This window comes from Nycticebus coucang, chromosome 15 (assembly GCF_027406575.1).
Source record: "Nycticebus coucang isolate mNycCou1 chromosome 15, mNycCou1.pri, whole genome shotgun sequence".
In the NCBI taxonomy this organism is placed as follows: domain Eukaryota; kingdom Metazoa; phylum Chordata; class Mammalia; order Primates; family Lorisidae; genus Nycticebus; species Nycticebus coucang.
The window spans coordinates 72,185,813-72,206,175 of record NC_069794.1 but is presented as its reverse complement, the minus strand read 5'-3'; the positions used below and the strand labels follow the sequence as shown (position 1 = coordinate 72,206,175).

General features: G+C 36.3%; 1 protein-coding gene and 1 pseudogene across 1 annotated transcript in view; one reads left to right on the top strand and one right to left on the bottom strand.

The window, feature by feature from the left end:
* Positions 1–20,363, bottom strand: part of SGCG (sarcoglycan gamma) — a 104,804-nt gene that overhangs the window by 70,261 nt on the left and 14,180 nt on the right. The window contains exons 3-4 of the mRNA XM_053563478.1: positions 10,860–10,961; positions 4,465–4,552 (exon numbers count right to left, since the gene is read on the bottom strand). Coding sequence (XP_053419453.1) covers positions 4,465–4,552; positions 10,860–10,961 — 190 coding nt within the window. The remainder of the gene's footprint in view (positions 1–4,464; positions 4,553–10,859; positions 10,962–20,363) is intronic.
* LOC128566587 (heterogeneous nuclear ribonucleoprotein Q-like) lies at positions 14,223–15,818 on the top strand (annotated as a pseudogene).

Genomic DNA, 20,363 nt, shown 5'->3' with positions numbered 1-20,363 from the left:
GTTTCATCCCAGGGATGCAAGGCTGGTTTATTATACACAAGTACATAAACGTTATCCACCGTATTAACAGAGGCAAAAATAAAGATCACATGATCCTCTCAATAGATGCAGAAAAAGCATTTGATAAAATCCAGCATCCTTTTCTAATTAGAACACTGAAGAGTATAGGCATAGGTGGCACATTTCTAAAACTGATTGAAGCCATCTATGACAAACCCACAGCTAATATTTTACTGAATGGAGTAAAACTGAAAGCTTTTCCTCTTAAAACTGGAACCAAACAAGGTTGTCCTCTGTCACCTTTACTATTCAACATAGTGCTGGAAGTTCTAGCCAATACAATTAGGCAAGACAAGGAAATAAATGGAATCCAAATGTGAGCAGAGGAGGTCAAACTCTCCCTCTTTGCTGACGACATGATCTTATACTTAGAGAATCCCAAAGACTCAACCACAAGACTCCTAGAAGTCATCAAAAAATACAGTAATGTTCAGGATACAAAATCAATGTCCACAAGTCAATAGCCTTTGTATACACCAATAACAGTCAAGATGAGAAGCTAAATAAGGACAGAACTCCCTTCACCATAGTTTCAAAGAAAATGAAATACCTAGGAATATACCTAACAAAGGATTTGAAGGACCTCTATAAAGAAAATTATGAAATCCTCAGAAAGGAAATAGCAGAGGATATTAACAAATGGAAGAACATACCATGCTCATGGATGGGAAGAATCAACATTGTTAAAATGTCTATACCTCCCAAAGCAATCTACCTATTCAATGCCATTCCTATCAAAATACCAACATTGTACTTTCAAGATTTGGGAAAAAGTATTCTGTGTTTTGGATGGAACCAGAAAAAACCCCGTATAGCTAAGGCAGTTGTTAGTAATAAAAATAAAGCTGGGGGCATAGCATACCAGATTTTAGTCTGTACTACAAAGCCATAGTGGTCAAAACAGCATGGTACTGCCACAAAAATAGAGACATAGACACTTGGAGTAGAATTGAAAACCAAGAAATGAAACTAACATCATACAACCACCTAATCTTCGATTAACCAAACAAGAACATACCTTGGGGGAAAGACTTTCTATTTAAGAAATGGTGTTGGGAAAACTGGATATCCACATTTAAAAGACTGAAACTGGACCCACACCTTTCCCCATTCACAAAAATTGATTCAATATGAATAAAGGACTGAAATTTAAGGCATGAAACAATAAAAATCCTCAAAGAAAGCATAGAAAAACACTGGAAGATATTGGCCTGGGGAAAGACTTCATGAAGAAGACTGCCATGGCAATTGCAACAACAGAAATGAACAATTGGGACTTCATTGAACTGAAAAGCTTCTGTACAGCCAACGAGACAACAAGCAAAGGACATAGACAACCTACACAATGGGAGAGAATATTTGCATATTTTGAATCAGACAAAAGCTTGATAACTAGTATCTATAGAGAACTCAAATTAATCCACATGAAAAAAAGCCAACAATCCCATATATCAATGGGCAAGAAACATGAATAGAACCTTGTGTAAAGAAGACAGACGAATGGCTAACAAATATATCATCATCCCTATATATTAGAGAAATGCAAATCAAAACAACCCTGAGATACCATCTAACCCCAGTAAGAATGGCCCACATCACAAAATCTCAAAACTGCAGATGCTGGCATGGATGTGGAGAGAAGGGAACACTTTTACACTGCTGGTGGGACTGTAAACTAGTACAACCTTTCTGGAAGGAAGTATGGAGAACCCTCAAAGAACTCAAGTTAGACCTCCCATTTGATCCTGCAATCCCATTACTGGGCATCTACCCAGGAGGAAAAAAATCCTTTTATCATAAGGACACTTGTACTAAACTATTTATTGCAGCTCAATTTACAATCGCCAAAATGTGGAAACAGCCTAAATGCCCACCAACCCAGGAATGGATTAACAAGCTGTGGTATATGTATACCATGGAATACTATTCAGCTATTTAAAAAAATGGAGACTTTGCATCCTTTGTATTAACCTGTATGGAAGTGGAAGACATTATTCTTAGTAAAGCATCACAAGAATAGAGAAGCATGAATCCTATGTACTCAATTTTGATATAAGGACAATTAACTTCAATTAAGGTCATGGGGGAAAGGAAAAGCAGAGAGAGGGAAGCGGGGGTGGGGCCTTGGTGTGTGCCACACCTTCTGGGGGCAAGACATGATTGCAGAGGGACTTTACCTAACAAACGCAATTAGTGTAACCTGGCTTATTGTACCCTCAATGAATCGCCAACAATGAAAAAAAAAAAAAAAAGAAGATTTGCCACTGTGAGGAATCGTTTACTGAAAAAAAATCTTGGATTGGTGAGCAGAGTGATACATCATATTTCAAGGTTCTCAATATACCAGAGACTTTCCAACTAAAGGTAATAGAAATCACTAATTTAAACACTTTACCAATAATGAGAGACCAAGGTTAAAACTAAAGATTTGAGATTAATGGTTTAAATCAAAATAATTTCAACAGACAACTTAAAAAAAACAACACCTGTATAACTCCTAGTAATTCCTTCATGACAGAAATGGAATGGGAATCATTATTTGCATCAACTACAACAGTTAATGGCATGCCACAATTTCAGGAAATCTGATTAGAGGAAACAAAAGCTAATGGAAATGCAAAAGGTCAAAGAAGCAAATTCAGGGTCATTCCTATTTTGACCTTGCTACTAACTAGGTGTATGTTCCTGAGAAAATTACCTTTTCTCCATTTTTTTAACCTATGAAATGAGAGGCAGGTTTATATTATCTCTAAAATCCCTTGTATAAAATTGATATGTGAAAATGCACATTAACAGAAAGATAAAGAAATGAGTATTTGTGTTAATCAATTTTTATACGAGTTTAAAAAGTTCTGCTTTTGGAGCTCTTAAGAAATAATTATGTATTCTATATGTTAGTACTTGATAGCAGATAGAAACTGGCACATAGGCATTTAACAAATTGAATGAATGAGGAAAAAAATGGGCAAAACTCCCTTAAACATTTAAAAGCTAGAGACAGTTAAAGATTTTTAGGAAATGATAGCAAAGATAAATTATAATATTGCATAATTCAATAAGAAAATACAATTTGATTTAGACAAATTTCAAGGACAGGTAAGCAGGATAAACTCAGGTTCATCTCTGGATGCACTGAGAATTTCATTGAACTTAGCAATCCAGTGAAACTTCTAAGCAAAATAGAAACACAATGCCTTATCTAGAGTAAATGATTAAGATTAAAGGAAAACATCTGAGGTGCTCAACTACAACATGAACTTTACCTTAGAAACACAATGTAACCTAATCATTTGTACCCTCATATTAATCTGCAATTAAAAAAAAAACAGTTAAAAGGAGAACATAAAATATGAAACATCTTGTATTAGTATATTAGTATAATAGTATAATAAATATACTAATATAATATTAGTATAATAAAAAAAGAATCATCGGGTTAATAGATGGCTGTATTTTCCAAAGAGAGACTCTGACAGTTACCAGTTTGGGTTGGCAATACCCCTCTCATTTATTTTCCCATAATCACAAGAACTATCTAATTTTCTTGTCTTATTAATGGTGTAGGGAATGTAACACCTTCCTTTTACCAGCTGGTTTGCTCTTTTGCTATCACTTTCATCTGTGTTTTTTCTTGCTGACCCTTTTCTCCCTACCTAAGATTCCACGTGACCTCACTACCATGCGACCTTGTTCTCTGGCCTCAGCTGATTGGATGGGTGTATACAGCAGACCCAAGGGTAGTTGGCAGGCCAGATGAGCTTGGCTAGAGTACTTAGGAGAATTTAGAATTTACGTAGTTGAAGACTGAACTGGTTGATGTGGAGAACAATAGCTAAGCCGACAAAAATAGAGGAGGCCCCATAGGTTCTGCAGAGTCAGAAGTAATGTGGCCATAGCACTCAAGTAAGAATGGTGGGGAAAGAGATATCAGAATGAAGGGGCACAGAGCACATGGGGGAAAGGAGAGAGAAGAGAAGAAAGAAGAGAGAATAAAGAGGCAAGGATAGGGAGGAGAGAGATAAGGGAGGAGGAGACACTGATGTAGCAGGTGGGAAAGAAGGAGGGAGAGAGGCTCTGAACATCCTTTTGGCTCTCAGCCCCTGGTCTCCATTCTCTTGAACCGGTTACTTTCTTTCCTTTGGTGGCTGTGAGATTCTTTTGTGTGCCACAATAAACATTTTGTTTCTTGTACTAGCCTGATGGCCTCTATTTCTTGGACCGCCTCTGACCCACATGACCCCATGATGCAAACTATTCTCTGAGGTCAACACAGTGTGATATTTAGAAAATTCGTACTTTGTTCATAAACAGCTTTGAATTCTTTAGAAGGAAAAACAACCTATCTATTTAGCACCTATTCATGGACCACCTGCATGTAAAGCACCGTAATGATACTCGACTTACCCACTATTAACCTGCCTGTGACCTCCCCTTCCAAGTTGCGTGCATTCACAGTCACATTCTGAGTGGACTGTAGAAGAAGAGATGAGTCCTGGAAAGAGATTTACAAAATTAGCAAAATATACTGTTTAAAATGATCATATTTTTATATTATTTATATTTCCATATAATTTAGTATTTATATAAAATTATTTCTCCATGATCATGGATCTTGGGGTCCTATAAATTTGTGGCTAGGCTAAAACTGTTAAAACATCCTGAATTATATTAACTTTTTTCATAAAATATAATAATCCTGTGAGTTTATAGTGCTTGTGTGCACTGGTTATAATGTGCCAAATCAGTTCTCAAGGTAAAGATTTAATACTATCAAGTTTTAATCAGTGCTTTTTCTTTCTCTTCTTCAAAAGGAATCCTGTAATTTGGGTGTTGGATGCTGGTGGGTTTGCTGTTCACTCAGAGGAAACCAAGTATCTTCCAAAGTTGTAGGGAATTATGGGATGTTCTTCAGAAGGAAGTCTTTTGAAGAGCCCCCGGGAGTTCTAAATGGGGAGTCAGAAATTCTCCACTTGCCTTGCAGAAGCAGATAAATGTGACATTAACTTTCACATTTTATCAACGTGACCTTAGTACTTGTTTTTGCATTGTTAGGAAATAACTAGAGTGGTAATCAACAGTTAACATTTTACTAATAATTGTAGCATTGATCCTCTTATTTTATCTTGCACATTATGAAGTAGGTACCATTATTCCCAAGATAGGGTTGAGGAAATTGAGCCCAGAAAGAATAAATTACAGCTTCCTCAAAGTCACAAATAGCTACAAGGGACAGTTCCACAATGGAGCTCTTTTCCACCATTATCCTGGAATGAGAGGATAGGGCTTGAGTTACAGTTACAGTGGTGAGATCCACTCCAAAGCCCAGACAGTAAGTTGTTCTGAGATTCACATCTGGTTGTCTACACAACAGGCACCCTGTGACCCTTTTCTTTTCCTGGAAATTCTAAATGCTTGTTTTTCCAGCCTGTCTTGCAGCTGGGGTACTCAAAGGACACAATTTTGGTCAATGAGCTGCGAAGACCTGCTCGGTGTGGGTGAGGCTGGGATTTGTAGGCAAACTTCCACTTTCCTGGTAGGACGGACACATGCACCACCTCTGCACTTTTCCTGGCCATGAGCCTTAGTAGGTTTTATGTGTCCAGAATTTTATCCATTTTGTCTAGGTTTTTAAATTTATTAGTGTATAGTTATTCATAGTGATCTCTAATGATCTTTTGTACTTCTGTGGTATTCATTGTGTTGTCTCCTTTGTCATTTATGATTTTATTTATTTGAGTTTCTCTCTTTGACTTTTGTTTTAATTTGTTCTTTTTCTAGTTTCTCAAGGGGGAGGTTGATGTTACTGTTTTTATTCTTTTCTAAGTTTCCCCCCTAAACACTGATTCAGCTACATCCGTCCTGCAAATTGAAATGTTATATTGCTTTTTAAAATTTTTTATTCACCTCAAAATCCTGTTTAATATCCTTTTTGACTTCTTCTTTGACCCATGTGTTATATGTAGTCCACTATAAAAGTTTTAAGACGGACTGTGCTATGATTCATTATTTCACTTCCGAGAAAAGCTGACAACCTCCTTTCTGTCTCACCCATGTAAATTTCAACTTGCTGGGCTTGGTGGGGTTGCTAGGAGGACTTCATTTGTTTCTATCTGTATGGATCTTAACATTTCATGATTTTTGTGCATCTCAAAACTTTTGTAATGGCCCATGTATATAAATGTTTTATTCATTTTCTAAATATTTAAAAAGTTTTCATACATCTTTGTATTACTATTGTGTTATTGAATCCATTGTAGTCAGATAATATGTTGTAAGACTTGGATGCTTTTAAATTGATTGAGATTCTTTTATGATCCAAATATGGTTTATCCTGATAAATGTTCCCTGTGCATTTGAAAATAACTTGTATTCAGCTGTTATTGAGGAGCATGTTATGTAAATGTTAATTAAATAAAATTAGTTGATATGGTTGTTCATGTTGTCTATATCTTTGTTGATTTTGTATCTATTTGTCCTATCAAATTGAGAGGGGGTGTTGAAATCTGTGACTCTCGGTGTGGCTATTTCTGTTATTTTTTCTTTCTTACAGTTCTTTAAGTTTTTGCTTCCTATATGTTGAAACTCTAACATTAGATTTATAAATATTCAGCCAGGTAAATGTTGATGAATTTATTCTGATATCATCTGAAATGACCCTCTGTGTTTTTGAAATCTGTATCTCTTTTCCATGAAAATTACTTTGTTATTAATATAGCCATTCTTACTTTCTTTTAATTAGTTCTTGTATAATAATCTTGTTTTCCCTTTTACTATCAATCTGTTTGTGCTTTTCTATAATAAAGTGAGTTTCTTGTAGGTGGCATATAATTGGGTCATGCTTTTTCACTCAGTCTGACAGTCTGTCTTTCAATTGGATTATTTAGACCATTTATATTTGATGTGACTATTGCTATGGATTAGTTTGAATCTACCAGCTTTCTATTTGTTTTGTATTTATCTCATTTTTTCTTTGTTTACTTTGCCTCCTTTTGGATTGAGTATTATTTATGATTTTGTTTTTATCTCCTTGTTTGATGTATTAGCTCTACTTTTTGTTTGTGTGTTTACTTTAGATAAACTATACATTTTTTTTCTTGAGACAATCTCTGTTTGTGGTCCTCAGTAAATTGCTGAGGCATCATAGCTCACAGCAACCTCAATCTCTTAGGCGCAAGTGATCCTCTTGTCTCAGTCTCCCGACTAGCTGGGACTATAGGCACCCACCACAATGTCTGGGTATTTTTTTTTTTTTATTTTTTTAGAGATGGGGTCTTGCTGTTGCTCAGGCTGGTGTCAAAGTCCTGAACATAAACAATCCAGCCAATATAAACTTAGTAAATGTAGAATGTAAATGTCTTAACACAATAACTAAGAAAATGCCAGGAAGGCTATGTTAACCAGTGTGATGAAAATGTGTCAAACGGTCTATAAAACCAGTGTATGGTGCCCATGATCGCATTAATGTACACAGCTATGATTTAATAATAAAAAATAAAATAAACCATGAATTCAATCATAAATATCATACCAGATCTCATGTATTACTTTTGAATGGTTACTGAATAATCAGATGGTAGAAGCCAGAGCACCATGTTGAATTATATTTATAATGAAGAAATTCTCAGCCAACCCATATAGGTAAGTGAATTATGTGCCTAATATTGTAAATGCATAAGGTACTTTCTTTTTTGTAATTTTATGAAAAATTTCTTCATAGACTTATCTTTGAAAGGTAACTTATAATTATATCAGTATACACAGAAATTATGAAGCTTCTATTTTCTTTTGTGACTGCTGTTATTGGAAAGCCATATTAGTTACAAAATACTGCACAGCTGTTATCACAAAATATTATATATTATACTGTTAAACTTATGTATTGATTGACATATTCATTAATGCTATATTGTGAGACTTTAATAAGTGATTATCTGAAATATTCTGTATAATTTTTCTCCCTTTGTTTTTAAAGTATATTAGAGATGAAGAAGTGTGATAAACTATAACTACAAGTTATTATTTTCAGAGTATTAAATTTGCTATGGTCTAGTCACCTGATTTCAGCCACCACGATATTCTACCAGTCTGATCCCTTCCAAAGTATGGTGGAGCGGGGTCAGCTAACCAGTTATGCGGGAAAACAAGCTAAGTTTTGACATTTGAATTCTTTGTTCATATTTCACTTCCCCAACATCAAAGTTTGCATTAGGTCCCCATATTCTTATATAACTGATCTATTTTTCACATTGAAATGTTGCCATGGTTAATGTATGTGTGTTACATTAGTGTGAGCTCACAGAATCAGGTTTGTACCTGTGTTTGTTTATGATATTTTGCAAATTCAAACCATATATACTCATTAAAACTCTTCCATGTATACCATTATCCAGAAGAATATCACTAAAATTCACCAACTTCCTTTTTATTTATTTAATTAATTAATTAATTTAAAGAGATAGGGTCTCACTATGTTGCCCAGGCTGGAGTGCAGTGGCTATTCATAGGCACGATCCCACTACTGATCAGTACAGGAGTTTTGACCTGTTCTGTTTCTGACCTGGGCCAGTTCACTCCTCCTTAGGCAACCTGGTGGCTCCCCACTCCTGGGAGGTCACCATATTGAAGCTGAACTTAGTGAGGGCACCTAATTGGCATAGCACACTACAGCCTGGAACTCCTGGACTCAAGCAATTCTCCTGTCTCAGCCTCCCGAATAGCTGGGACTACAGGCATGCGCCACCGCATCTCGCATAATTCACCAACTTCCACACTCATAAAAAGATGATATTGTTAGATTTTAGATTTAATGGTGATCTTATATCTTTTGTTATAACCTGGATGAAACTGGGGACCATTCTTCTAAGTGAAGTATCACAAGAATGGGAAAACAAACACACCTTGTACTCACTACTAAACTGAAACTAGTCATCAACACTATGTGCATATAGGGAAGTAAAACTCAACAGGAATCAAGTAGGTAGAGGGGAGAGGATTTATATTTAAGACATGAAATGATAAAAAATCTAGAAGTGTGGGAAAAACCTCTTGACTAAATCAGCCAGAGAGATGATTTTATAAGGAAGACCTTTTTTTGCAAATGCAGCAACATCAAAAATAAATAAATGAGACATGATCAAAACAAAAATTTTCTGCACAGCTAAGGAAGGGTACAACAACTAAAGCAAATAGACAACCTTCAGAATGGGAGAAGATTTTTGCATGCTAAGAATCTGACAAAGGGCAGATAACTAGAATCTACAGAGAACTCAAATTAATCAACAAGAACAAACTATCCCATTTATAAGTATTCAAGAGACTTGAACAGAACTTTCTCTGAAGAAGACAGATGAATGGCCAATAAACACATGAAAAAATGCTTTGTACCTCATTATTAGAGAAATGCAAATCAAAACCACTTTGAGATATCACCTAACCTCAGTGAGAATATCCCACATCACAAAATCCCAAAGCTGCAGATGTTGATGTGGATGTGGAGAGAAGGGAACACTTTTATACTCCCTGACCTAAATCCTGATCTGAAGAACGTGAAAATGAAATCTTTTTTTTCTTTTTCCAAAGACAGAATCTTACTCTGTCACCTGGGCTAGAGTGCTGTGTTCTCGGCCTAGCTTATAGCAACCTCAAACTCCTAGGTCAAACAATCCTTCTACCTCAGCCTGGGATTCCTGGTACAAGCCTTCCCTGGCTAATTTTTATATTTTTATTTTTTTTAATTTATTTTATTAAAAAAATTTTTTTTTCTATTTTTAGTATAGATGGGGTCACACTCTTGTTCAGACTGGTCTTGAATTCCTGACCTCAAGCGATCCTTCTGCCTCAGTCTCCTACAGTGCTAGGATTACAGGTGTGGACCATTGTACCTGGCCATGAAAATGATGTCTTCTTAGAATTTAATTTCAGAGATAAGTTCCACAATCTAATAGCCAACCTTTTAATAAACAGCGCGTCATGAAAGTGACCAGGAAAGGCTATGTTGTATATGTTCTAAAAATCTCCTCTGAAATATATTGAATTTCTTTGATGAACCATCATATATTTTTCCTTTTTTTTTTTTGCAGTTTTTAAAAATTAAATCATAGCTGTGTATATTAATGCCATCATGGAGCACCATAAACTGGTTTTATATACAATTTGAAATATTTTCATCAAACTGGTTAACACAGCTTTCCTGGCAAGAAAACTAAGAAAATTTAGTTATTGTGTTAAGACATTTATATTCTACATTTAGTAAGTTTCACAAGTACCCTTGTAAGATGCACCATAGGTGTGGTCCCACCAATTAACCTCCATCCACCCATCCATCCCCCTCCCCTCCCCTCCCTTTCCCCATATTCTTAGGTTATAATTGAGTTATAGCTTTCACATGAAAGCTATAAATTGATTTCATAGTAGGGCTGAGTACATTGGATACTTTTTCTTCCATTCTTGAGATACTTTGCTAAGAAGAATATGTTCCAGCTCCATCCATGTAAATATGAAAGAGGTAAAGTCTCCATCTTTCTTTAAGCCTGAATAATATTCCATGGTGTACATATACCACAATTTATTAATTCATTTATGGGTCGATGGGCACTTGGGCTTCTTCCATGATTTAACAATTACAAATTGGGCTGCAATAAACAATCTGGTACAAATATCTTTGTTATAATGTGATTTTTGGTCTTCTAGATATATACCTAGTAGAGGAATTGTAGGATTGAATGGCAGGTCTATTTTTAGATCTCTAAGTGTTCCCCAAACATCTTTCCACAAATTTAAATCTTTCATCATTTCCTTACCTTTCTAGAGTGTATTTCTTTGACATATAATGGGAATAAAAATTCTGATTCCCCTTCCAGGAGAAGTCCATCTTGTGTTACATGCAAATGACCCATTCCTATCTGTGAAAAAATTGAGACAATACAGATTTTATATTGCTCTTTTCCACTTTTATCAGTATTAATTTAAATTATGCATTTATTTCCATAAATTTTCTACCACCTTTCCTGTATTTCTTCTAAATATCTTACTTAAAATGTTAGGGTGTTTTATTCAATATTCAATATATTATTAAATCTTGTGTAACTACAAAAGACTACTTAGAAAATTCATATAAGAATCATTTTACAATAAGCCATACCTTGTAAGAAAAAAATCTTTCCCTTACTATTTAAAAAAATTTCAATTAAGAAATAATAAAATGGATTCATTTGTGAGTACAGTTCTGAGTTTTAACACATTTATAAATTTGTATAACACCAACACAATCAGAATATGGAATTCTATCACCTTCCAAAATATACCCAATACCTTTTTAAGGCTTCAAGTATATCACTCAAGTTCACTATATAGTAAGTATGTTTGGGGACTTACCTGAAAAGCAATACAGAAGGGTGTAGGGCTCCATTCAAGATGCCTTCTTCCAGGGAGTTTACAGTCATGAAGGGTTACCAGACAGTTAGGAGACACAGTTCTGGAGGTCACCAATGACTACCATGCTGTTCAATCTTGTGGGGATTTCCAACTTCACTTAATAATAAATTCTCAGTAGCATTTGACACTAGACCTTTTCTTCCTCGAAACAATATTCTCCTTTGGGTTCCATGATACTGTGCTCTCCTAGGCTTCCTCCCACCTCCAGACCCATACTCTTGGCCTTATTATAAGCTCATCCCTCCCCACCCAGCCTTGGAATACTGCTTCATCAAGTTCAGTCTTAGGCCCTTCCCTCGATTCACTCTGACTCAGTCACCATTACTCTCTCAGTGTGGAAGATTCCCCCATTTTTTATTTAATTTTTTGAATTGTAGTAAAATATATGTCACATACATTTTACCATCTTAACAATTTTAAAGTGTATAGTTCAGTGGCATTATGTACATTCATAACATTGTGCAATCATCAGGGTCCATCTCTAGAACTCTTTTGATCTTGTAAAACTGAAACTCTTAACCCCAAATGGTAACTCTACATTTTCATCAGCTCATAGCCTCTGGCAACTACCATTCTACTCTTCTAAAAAGCTTTTTAAATTAAAACTTTTTAATTGATATGTTGTAATTATATATATGAGTATAATTTGCTGTTTTGATACATATATGTTGGATAATGATCAAATCATGTTATTTAGCATTTTTGCCTCTATGAATTAGACTACTCTAAGTACTTTATATAAAAGGAATCATCCATATAATAGAATAAAAAAAAAACAACCCACAAGCCATCCATATGCTGTCTCCAGGAAACACATCCAGTCTCAAAGAACAAAACAAGACTCAGGGTGAAGGGTTGGAAAAAAATATTTAAGGCAAATGGAAATCAGAAGAAAGGAGGTGTTATAATCTTATTTTCAAGTATAAGTTGATTTAAAGCAACAACAGTCAAAAAAGACAAAGATGGACCCTTCATACTGGTCAAGGGAACAATACAACAAGAGGAAATTTCAATTCTAAATATTTATGCATCAAAGTTAAGGGCTCCCAGATCTTTGAAACAGACCTTAATTGGTCTGAGCAATATGATATCCTATAACACCATAATAGCAGGGGACTTTAACACTTCTCTCACAGAATTGGACAGATCCTCTAAACAGAAACTAAATAGAGATACAAAGGACTTAAACATGATCCTAGAACAACTACACCTAATAGACATATACAGAACACACCATCCTCAAACTATGGAATATACGTCCTTCTCATCAGCCAGTGGATATTGTCCAAAATAGATCATATCCTGGGACAAAAACAAAACCCCCCCAAAATCAAAAGAATTGAAATTACACCTTGTATCTTCTCAGACCACAAGGCGATAAAGGTGTAACTCCAAAGAAAGTTATCCCCGCACAAAGGCACAGAAGTAAAACACCTTATGCTGAATGACAGTTGGGTCCAGGAAGAGAGAAAGAAGGAAATCATTAACACTCTCAATCATAATAACAATGAAGATACAAGCTTCCAAAATCTATGGGACACTGCATAAGCAGTCCTAAGAGGGATATTTATTGTATTAGGAACTTATATCCAAAAAACAGAAAGAGAGCACAATCAATAACCCAATGAATCATCTTAAAGAAATGAAAAAGAAAGAGCAATCCAATCCCAAACCTAGCAGAAGAAAAGAAATAACCAGAATTAAATCAGAAATTAATGAAATTGAAAACAAAAGAATCATTCAGAAAATTAACAAAACAAAAGTTGGTTCTTTGAAAAGACAGATAAAATGATACACCATTGGCCAGATTAAACAGAAATAGAAAAGTAAACTCTTTAATAATCTCAATCATAAATGAAAAGGGGGAAATACCAATTGATACCACAGAAATATAAGAGATTATTTCTGAGTACTACAAAAAAACCTCTATGGCCAGAAATTTGACAATGTAGAGAAAATGGACTAATATCTGGAATCACACCAGCTCCCTAGACTTAACCAGGAAGAAAGAGACCTCTTGAACAGACGAATATCAAGCATTGTGATCAAATCAACAATAAAAAAGCTTCCACCTAAGAATAGCCCTGGACCAGATGGCTTCACACCAAAGATGAGCTTGTACCCATACTGCAGAGCCTGTTCCAAAACATTGAGAAGGAAGGAACTGTCCCCAGCACATTCTATGAAGTAAACATCACCCCATATGAAAACCAAGAAAGGACCCAACTAAAAGGGAAAAGACAAATTTCACTAATGAATATTGATGCAAAAATACTCAGTAAAATCTTAGCTAATAGATTACAGCTACACATAAAAAAAAAAAAATTATACATGATGATCAAGTAGTCTTCATGCCAGGGATGCAAGGCTGGTTTCACATATACAAATCCATAAATGTAATGCACCATATCAATAGAAGAAAAAACAAAGACCAGACTCGCGTCTGAGCACCGCTGGGGCAGTGGGGGGAGGGGTGGGAAGGAGTGGGCATGGAAGTGGGGCGAGAGAGAAGTGGGTGGACAGCAGCTGGCGGCTGTGGGGGAACCAGGTGCTGGCAGAGGGCAGGGATCCAGAGAACGAGGGGAGGGACGCATGAGCAGGGCCGAGAGGAGGGGGGCACTCGCTTGGAGGCGAGTGGAACTGGATCGGGTTTGCTGCCAGCAGTGTGAGTTCCTGCCGCCATTTTACAACAGCCCCACTCACGCCGTACCCGGGGAGCCAGGAGCACGCGTCTTCTGCAGCCAGATCTCCAACAGGATTCCTATGTCTCGGCCCCAGAGGGAGGGCTAGTTGCACATAGTGATTTAGATGAAAGAGCTACGGAAGCTTTAAAAGAATTCAATGAAGACGGTACATTGGCAGTTCTTCAATTTAAGACAATGATCTCTCTTGTGTTCAGAACAAAAGTGCCTTTTTATGTGGAGTCATGAAGACTTACAGGCAGAGAGTAAAACAGAGGACCAAAGTAGCAGACCCCAGTAAAGGACCAGATGAGGCAAAAATTAAGGCACTCTTGGAAAGAACAGGCTACACACTTGATGTGACCACCTGACAGAGGAAGTATGGGGGATGACCTCCAGATTCCATTTATTCTGGTCAGCAGCCTTCTGTTGGCACTGAGATATTTGTGGGGAAGATCCCAAGAGATCTATTTGAGAATGAACGTGTTCCATTGTTTGAGAAAGCTGGACCTATATGGGATCTAGGTCTAATGATGGATACACTAACTGATCTCAATAGAGGTTATGTGTTTGTCACTTTTTGTACAAAAGAAGCAGCTCAGGAGGCTGTTAAATTGTATAATAATCATGAAATGCATTCTGGAAAACACATGGGTGTCTACATTTCGGTTGCCAACAATAGGCTTTCTGTGAGCTCTATACCCAAGAGTAAAACCAAGCAACAGATTCTTGAAGAATGTAGCAAAGTAATAGAAGGTCTTACTGATGTCATTTTGTACCACCAACCGGATGACAGGAAAAAAAAACAGAGGCTTTTGTTCTCTTGAATATAAAGATCACAAAACAGCTGCCCAGGCAAGGCACAGATTAATGAGTGATAAAGTCAGACTCCGGGGGAATGTCGGAACTGTAGAATGGGCCTATCCTATAGAAGATCCTGATCCTGAAGTCACGGCAAAGGTAAAAGTGCTATTTGTATGCAACCTTGCCAATACTGTAACTGAAGAGATTTTACAAAATGCATTTAGTCAGTTTGGGAAACTGAAACGAGTGAAGAAACTGAAAGATTATGCATTCATTCATTCATTTTGATGAGCGAGATGGTCCTGTCAAGGCTACGGAGGAAATGAATGGCAAAGACTTGGTGGGAGAAAATATTGAAATTGTTTTTGCTAAGACACCAGATTAGAAAAGGAAAGAAAGAAAAGCTCAGAGGCAAGCAGCAAAGAATCAAATGTATGACGATTACTACTATTATGGTCCACTTCATATGCCGCCTCCAACAGGAGGCCGAGGGCATGGAGGCAGAGGTGGTTATGGATATCCTGCAGATTATTATGGATATGAAGACTATTATGATGATTATGGCTATGATTGCCATAACTATCATGGTGGATATGAAGATCCATACTATGGTTATGAAGATTTCAAGTTAGAGCTAGAGGAAGGGGTGGTAGAAGAGCAAGGGGTGCTGCTCCATCCAGAGGTCTCAGGGCTGCCCCTCCTCAGGGTACAGTTGGTTATTCACAGAGAGGAGGTCCTAGATCAGTAAGAGGCGTTTGTGGTGTGAGAGGAGGTGCCCAACAACAAAGAGGCTGCGGGAAGGGAAAAGGGGTCTAGGCTGGTCCTGACCTGTTACAGTGAAGACTGACTTGCTATGTGGGATTACACCAGAAGCTTGCAGTGGAGTAATGGTAAGGAAATCAAGCAACCTTAAATATCTCGGCTGTATACAAGCATATTCTATTGCAGAAGACCTTCCTATGAAGATCATGGAATCAAATATGGGACATTGAACTAATACTTGGACTTTGATATGAATTTCTTTAACAGTTTTCTCTGCAGTGCAAGTTATTAAATTAAAGCTACTCTATTTTCCAAATGTGTTACAACAGAAATACTTCATAACTTCTAGCATGGTATCTTAATAAAGAGTAAAGTTCTATAAAAAAAAAAAAAAGAAAGAAAGAAAAAACAAAGATCATATGATCATCTCAATAGATGCAGAAAAATCATTTGACAAAACTCAGCATCCTTTACTAAGAAGAACACTTAAGAAAATAGGCATAGCTGACACATTTCTTAAGTTGATTGAAGCCATCTCTGACAAACCCATAGCTAATATCATACTGAGTAGAGTAAAACTGAAATCTTTTCCACTTAGAAGTGGAAACAGACAAGGCTGTATGCTATGGCCACTATTATTCAACATAGTTCTGGAAATTCTGGCCAATCCAATCAGGCAAGAGAACGATATGAAGGGCATCCAAAGGAGCAGAGGAGGTCAAACTCTCTTTGCTGATAAGATTCTATACTTAGAAAACCTTAGAGACTCCACTGCAAAACTCCTGGAAGTTATTAAGAAATACAATAACATCTCAAGGTATAAAATCAATGTCCATAAATCAGTAGCCTTTGTATACACCAATGGCAGTGAAGTTAAGTAAATCAGGGACACAATTCCCTTCATAGTACCTTCAAAGAAAAGGAAATATTTAGGAATATACCTAGCGAAAGAGGTAAAGGATGTTTACAAAGAGAATTATGAACCCCTAAAAAAAGAAATAGCAGAAGATATTAACAAGTGGAAGAACATACTATGCTCTTGGCTGGGAAGATCAACATTGTCAATTCTATTAAATACAATCCCCTTTAAAATGCCAACATTATACTTTAAAGAACTGGAAAAAATAGTATTTCATTTTGTATGGAATCAGAGAAAACTCCGTATAGTGAAGGCTATTTTTAGTAATAAAAACAAAGCCAGAATCATGTCTCTATCAGACTTCAGGTTATATTACAAATTCACAGTGATCAAAAGAGCATGGTTTTGGTACAAAAAATATAGATATAGACATATGGAACAGAATAGAAAACCAAGAGAAGAAACCAGTCTCTACTCATCATCTGATCTTTGATAAACAAAACAAAAGCAAATAGTGGGAAAAAGAATCCCTATTCAACAAATGGTGCTGGGAGAAATTGGATAACTGCATGTAAAAGACTGAAACTGGACCTACACCTTTCACCACTTACAAAAATTGACACAAGATGGAGAAAAAATTTAAATTTAAGACATGAAACAATAAAAATCTTAGAAGAAAGCATGGGAAAATCTCTTGAAGATATCAGCCTGGGAAAGATTTTATGGTGAAGAATTCAGTGGCAACCACAGTAACAACAAAAATAAACAAATAGGACTTAATTAAGGTGAAAAGCTTCTTCATAGCTAAGGATACAACAAGCAAACAAAAAGACAACCTTTACAATGGGAAAATATATTAATATGGTGCAAATCTGACAAACAATTGATAACTACAATCTACAGGGAACTCAAATTAATCAACAAAAAGGAGCAAACAATCCCAAGAGATATGAACAGAACCTTCTCTGATGAAGACAGATGAATGGCTAACAAACATTTGAAAAAATGCTCATCATCCCTGATCATCAGAGAAATGCAAATCAAAACCACCCCAAGATATCACCTAACCCCAGTAAGATTAGCCCACATCACAAAATCCCAAAGTTGCAGATGCTGATGGGGATGTGGAGAGAGGGGAATACAACCTTTTTTGGAAAGAAGTATGGAGAATCCTCAAAGACCTCAAATTAGATCTCCCATTGATCCCACAACCCAGAAGAAAAAATTGGGAGAACGTTTATCATAGCTCAATTTATAGTCACCAAAATGCGGAAACAACCTAAATGCCCACCAATCCAGGAATAGATCAACAAACTGTGGCGTACATATACTGTGGAATACTACTCAGCCATTTAAGATGTAAAGACTTTACATCTTTTCTGTTAACCTGGATGGAATTGAGACACGTTCTTCTTAGTAAAATATAAGAATGGCTGCGCAAAAATCCAATGTACTCAATACTAATATGAAGCCAATAGAATACCTAATCCATGCTCACAGAAGAGAAAAACTCAAATCAATTCAATGCGGGGGGCAGGGAATGAGGGAGTGGGGAGAGGGGAGGAGGGAGGATTTTAGGTGTGCTCCCACTTAGTGAGCACAATGTTAGTGTGTATGGCAAACCTCTTTGGGGCAGGCCACAATTATAAGAGGGACTACCTAACACATGCAAACATTGTAACCTAATTCTTTGTACTTTCAAATTAACCTGAAACAACAATTAAAAAAAGAAATTTTAGGTGGGGGATTAAACTGTGTTAACATTAATGTGTATAATAGAAAAAAAAACTTTACAGCTCTCTGCAAATGCTTAAAGCCCTATTTAACTTTTATAATTTCAGAACTAAAGCTCTCAAACCAGTTCTTGTACAGTCATGCTACTTCTTTGGTAATTAAGTGTTCAAGAAAAGACATTGGTTTCTATATGCATGAAATAAAAAAATATGATTTCCATTCTTTTGAATAAATGCCCAGAAGTGATATTTCTGGATTACATTTCTCTAGATCAACTTTTTAATTTTTGAAGGACTCTCTATCTTATTTCTCATAGTGGCTGCACCATCATGCATTCCCACCAACAGTGTATGACGGTTCCAATTTCCTCAACATTTATTGTCTTTTGTTGTTGTGATAATAGACCTCCTGATAGGTGTGAGGTGATGTCTCATTGTGGGTTTGATTTGCATTTCTCTTATTTAGTGATGTTGAGCAGCCTTTTATATACCTGTTGGCCATTTGTATATTTCCTTTGAAGAACAGCCTATTAAGCTGCTATACTCATTTGTTAATCAAGTTATTAGTCATTTGAGTTATGAGAATTCCATATATATTTTGGAAGTTAATCTTTTATCAGATATAGGGTTTGCAAATAGTTTCTTCTATGTAGTTGTCTTTTCACTCTGTTGATTATTTTCTTTGCTGTACAAAAGCTTTTCAGTTTGACATAGTCTCACTTGTCTATTTTTGCTTTTGTTGTCTATGCTTTTTGTGTTATATCCAAGAAATAACTGCCAAATAAACATCATGGAGTTTCCCCCCAACTTTTTCTTCTAGGCTTTTTACAATTTTAGGTATTATGTTTAAGTCTTTAATTCATTTTTGAGTTAATTATTGTGGATTGTATGAAATGAGGGTCAAATTTCAGTCTTTGCATGTGAGTATGCAGTTTTCCCAACATTTGTTGAAGAGACTACCCTTTGTATATTATATATTCTTCTGACTCTTGGCTTTTTTGTTTTTTGTGGAGATAGAGTTCTGTCCTATGCTCTGATCAGAGTGCAATGGCATCGTAGCTCACTGCAACCTCAGACTTGGGCTGTGTACATCCTGCTGCCTCAGCTTCTGAAGCTGCTGGGATTACAGGTGCTTGCCACGGTGCCCAGCTTGGTTTTTCCGTTTTTTTCCATGATTCAGCGTCTCACTCTCACTCAGACAAGCCTCAAACTCCTGAGCTCAAGCAATCCTCCCACCTCAGCCTCCCATAGTGCTGGAATTACAGGCATCAGCCACTGTGCCCAGCTTCTTCTGACTCTTGTCAAAGGTCAGTAGATCACATATACATGGATTTATTTCAGGGGTCTCTCTTCTATTCCATTGGTCTATATTTCTGTCTCCATGGAAGTACCACACTGTTTTAATTAATATAGCTTTGTAATATACTTTGAAATCAGGAAGTATGTCTCCTGCTTTGTTCTCCTTTCTTAAGACTGAGTTGGAGCCAGGTGTTGTGGCGGGCATCTATAGTCCTAGCTACTTGGGAGGCTGAGGCAAGAGAATCACCTAAGCCCAGGAGTTGGAGGTTGCTGTGAGCTGTGTGATGCCACAGCACTCTACTGAGGGTGATAAAGTGAGACTCTGTGTCTTAAAAAAAAACCCTCAAACAAAATGAACAAACAAACAAACAAAAGACTGAGTTGGTGAGTTGGCTGTTTTGAGGTATTTTTTTGTTCCATAGTAATTTTGGCTCATGTTTTCTATTTCTAGGAAATAATGCTATTAGGATTTTGATAGGGATTGTATGGATTCCATAGATCACTTTGGATAGTATGCACATTTTAACAATATTAAGTCTTTCAATGTATAAGCACTTGGTGTCTTCTTATTTATCACTTTTTAACTTTATTTCATCAATATTTTATAATTTTTAATGAGCAAGATCTTCACCTCCTTGGTTAAGTTTTTTCCTAGATATTTTATTCTTTTGGATACTATTGAAAGTGGGATTATTTTTCTATTTTCCTTTTCAGATAGTATGTTGTTTATTC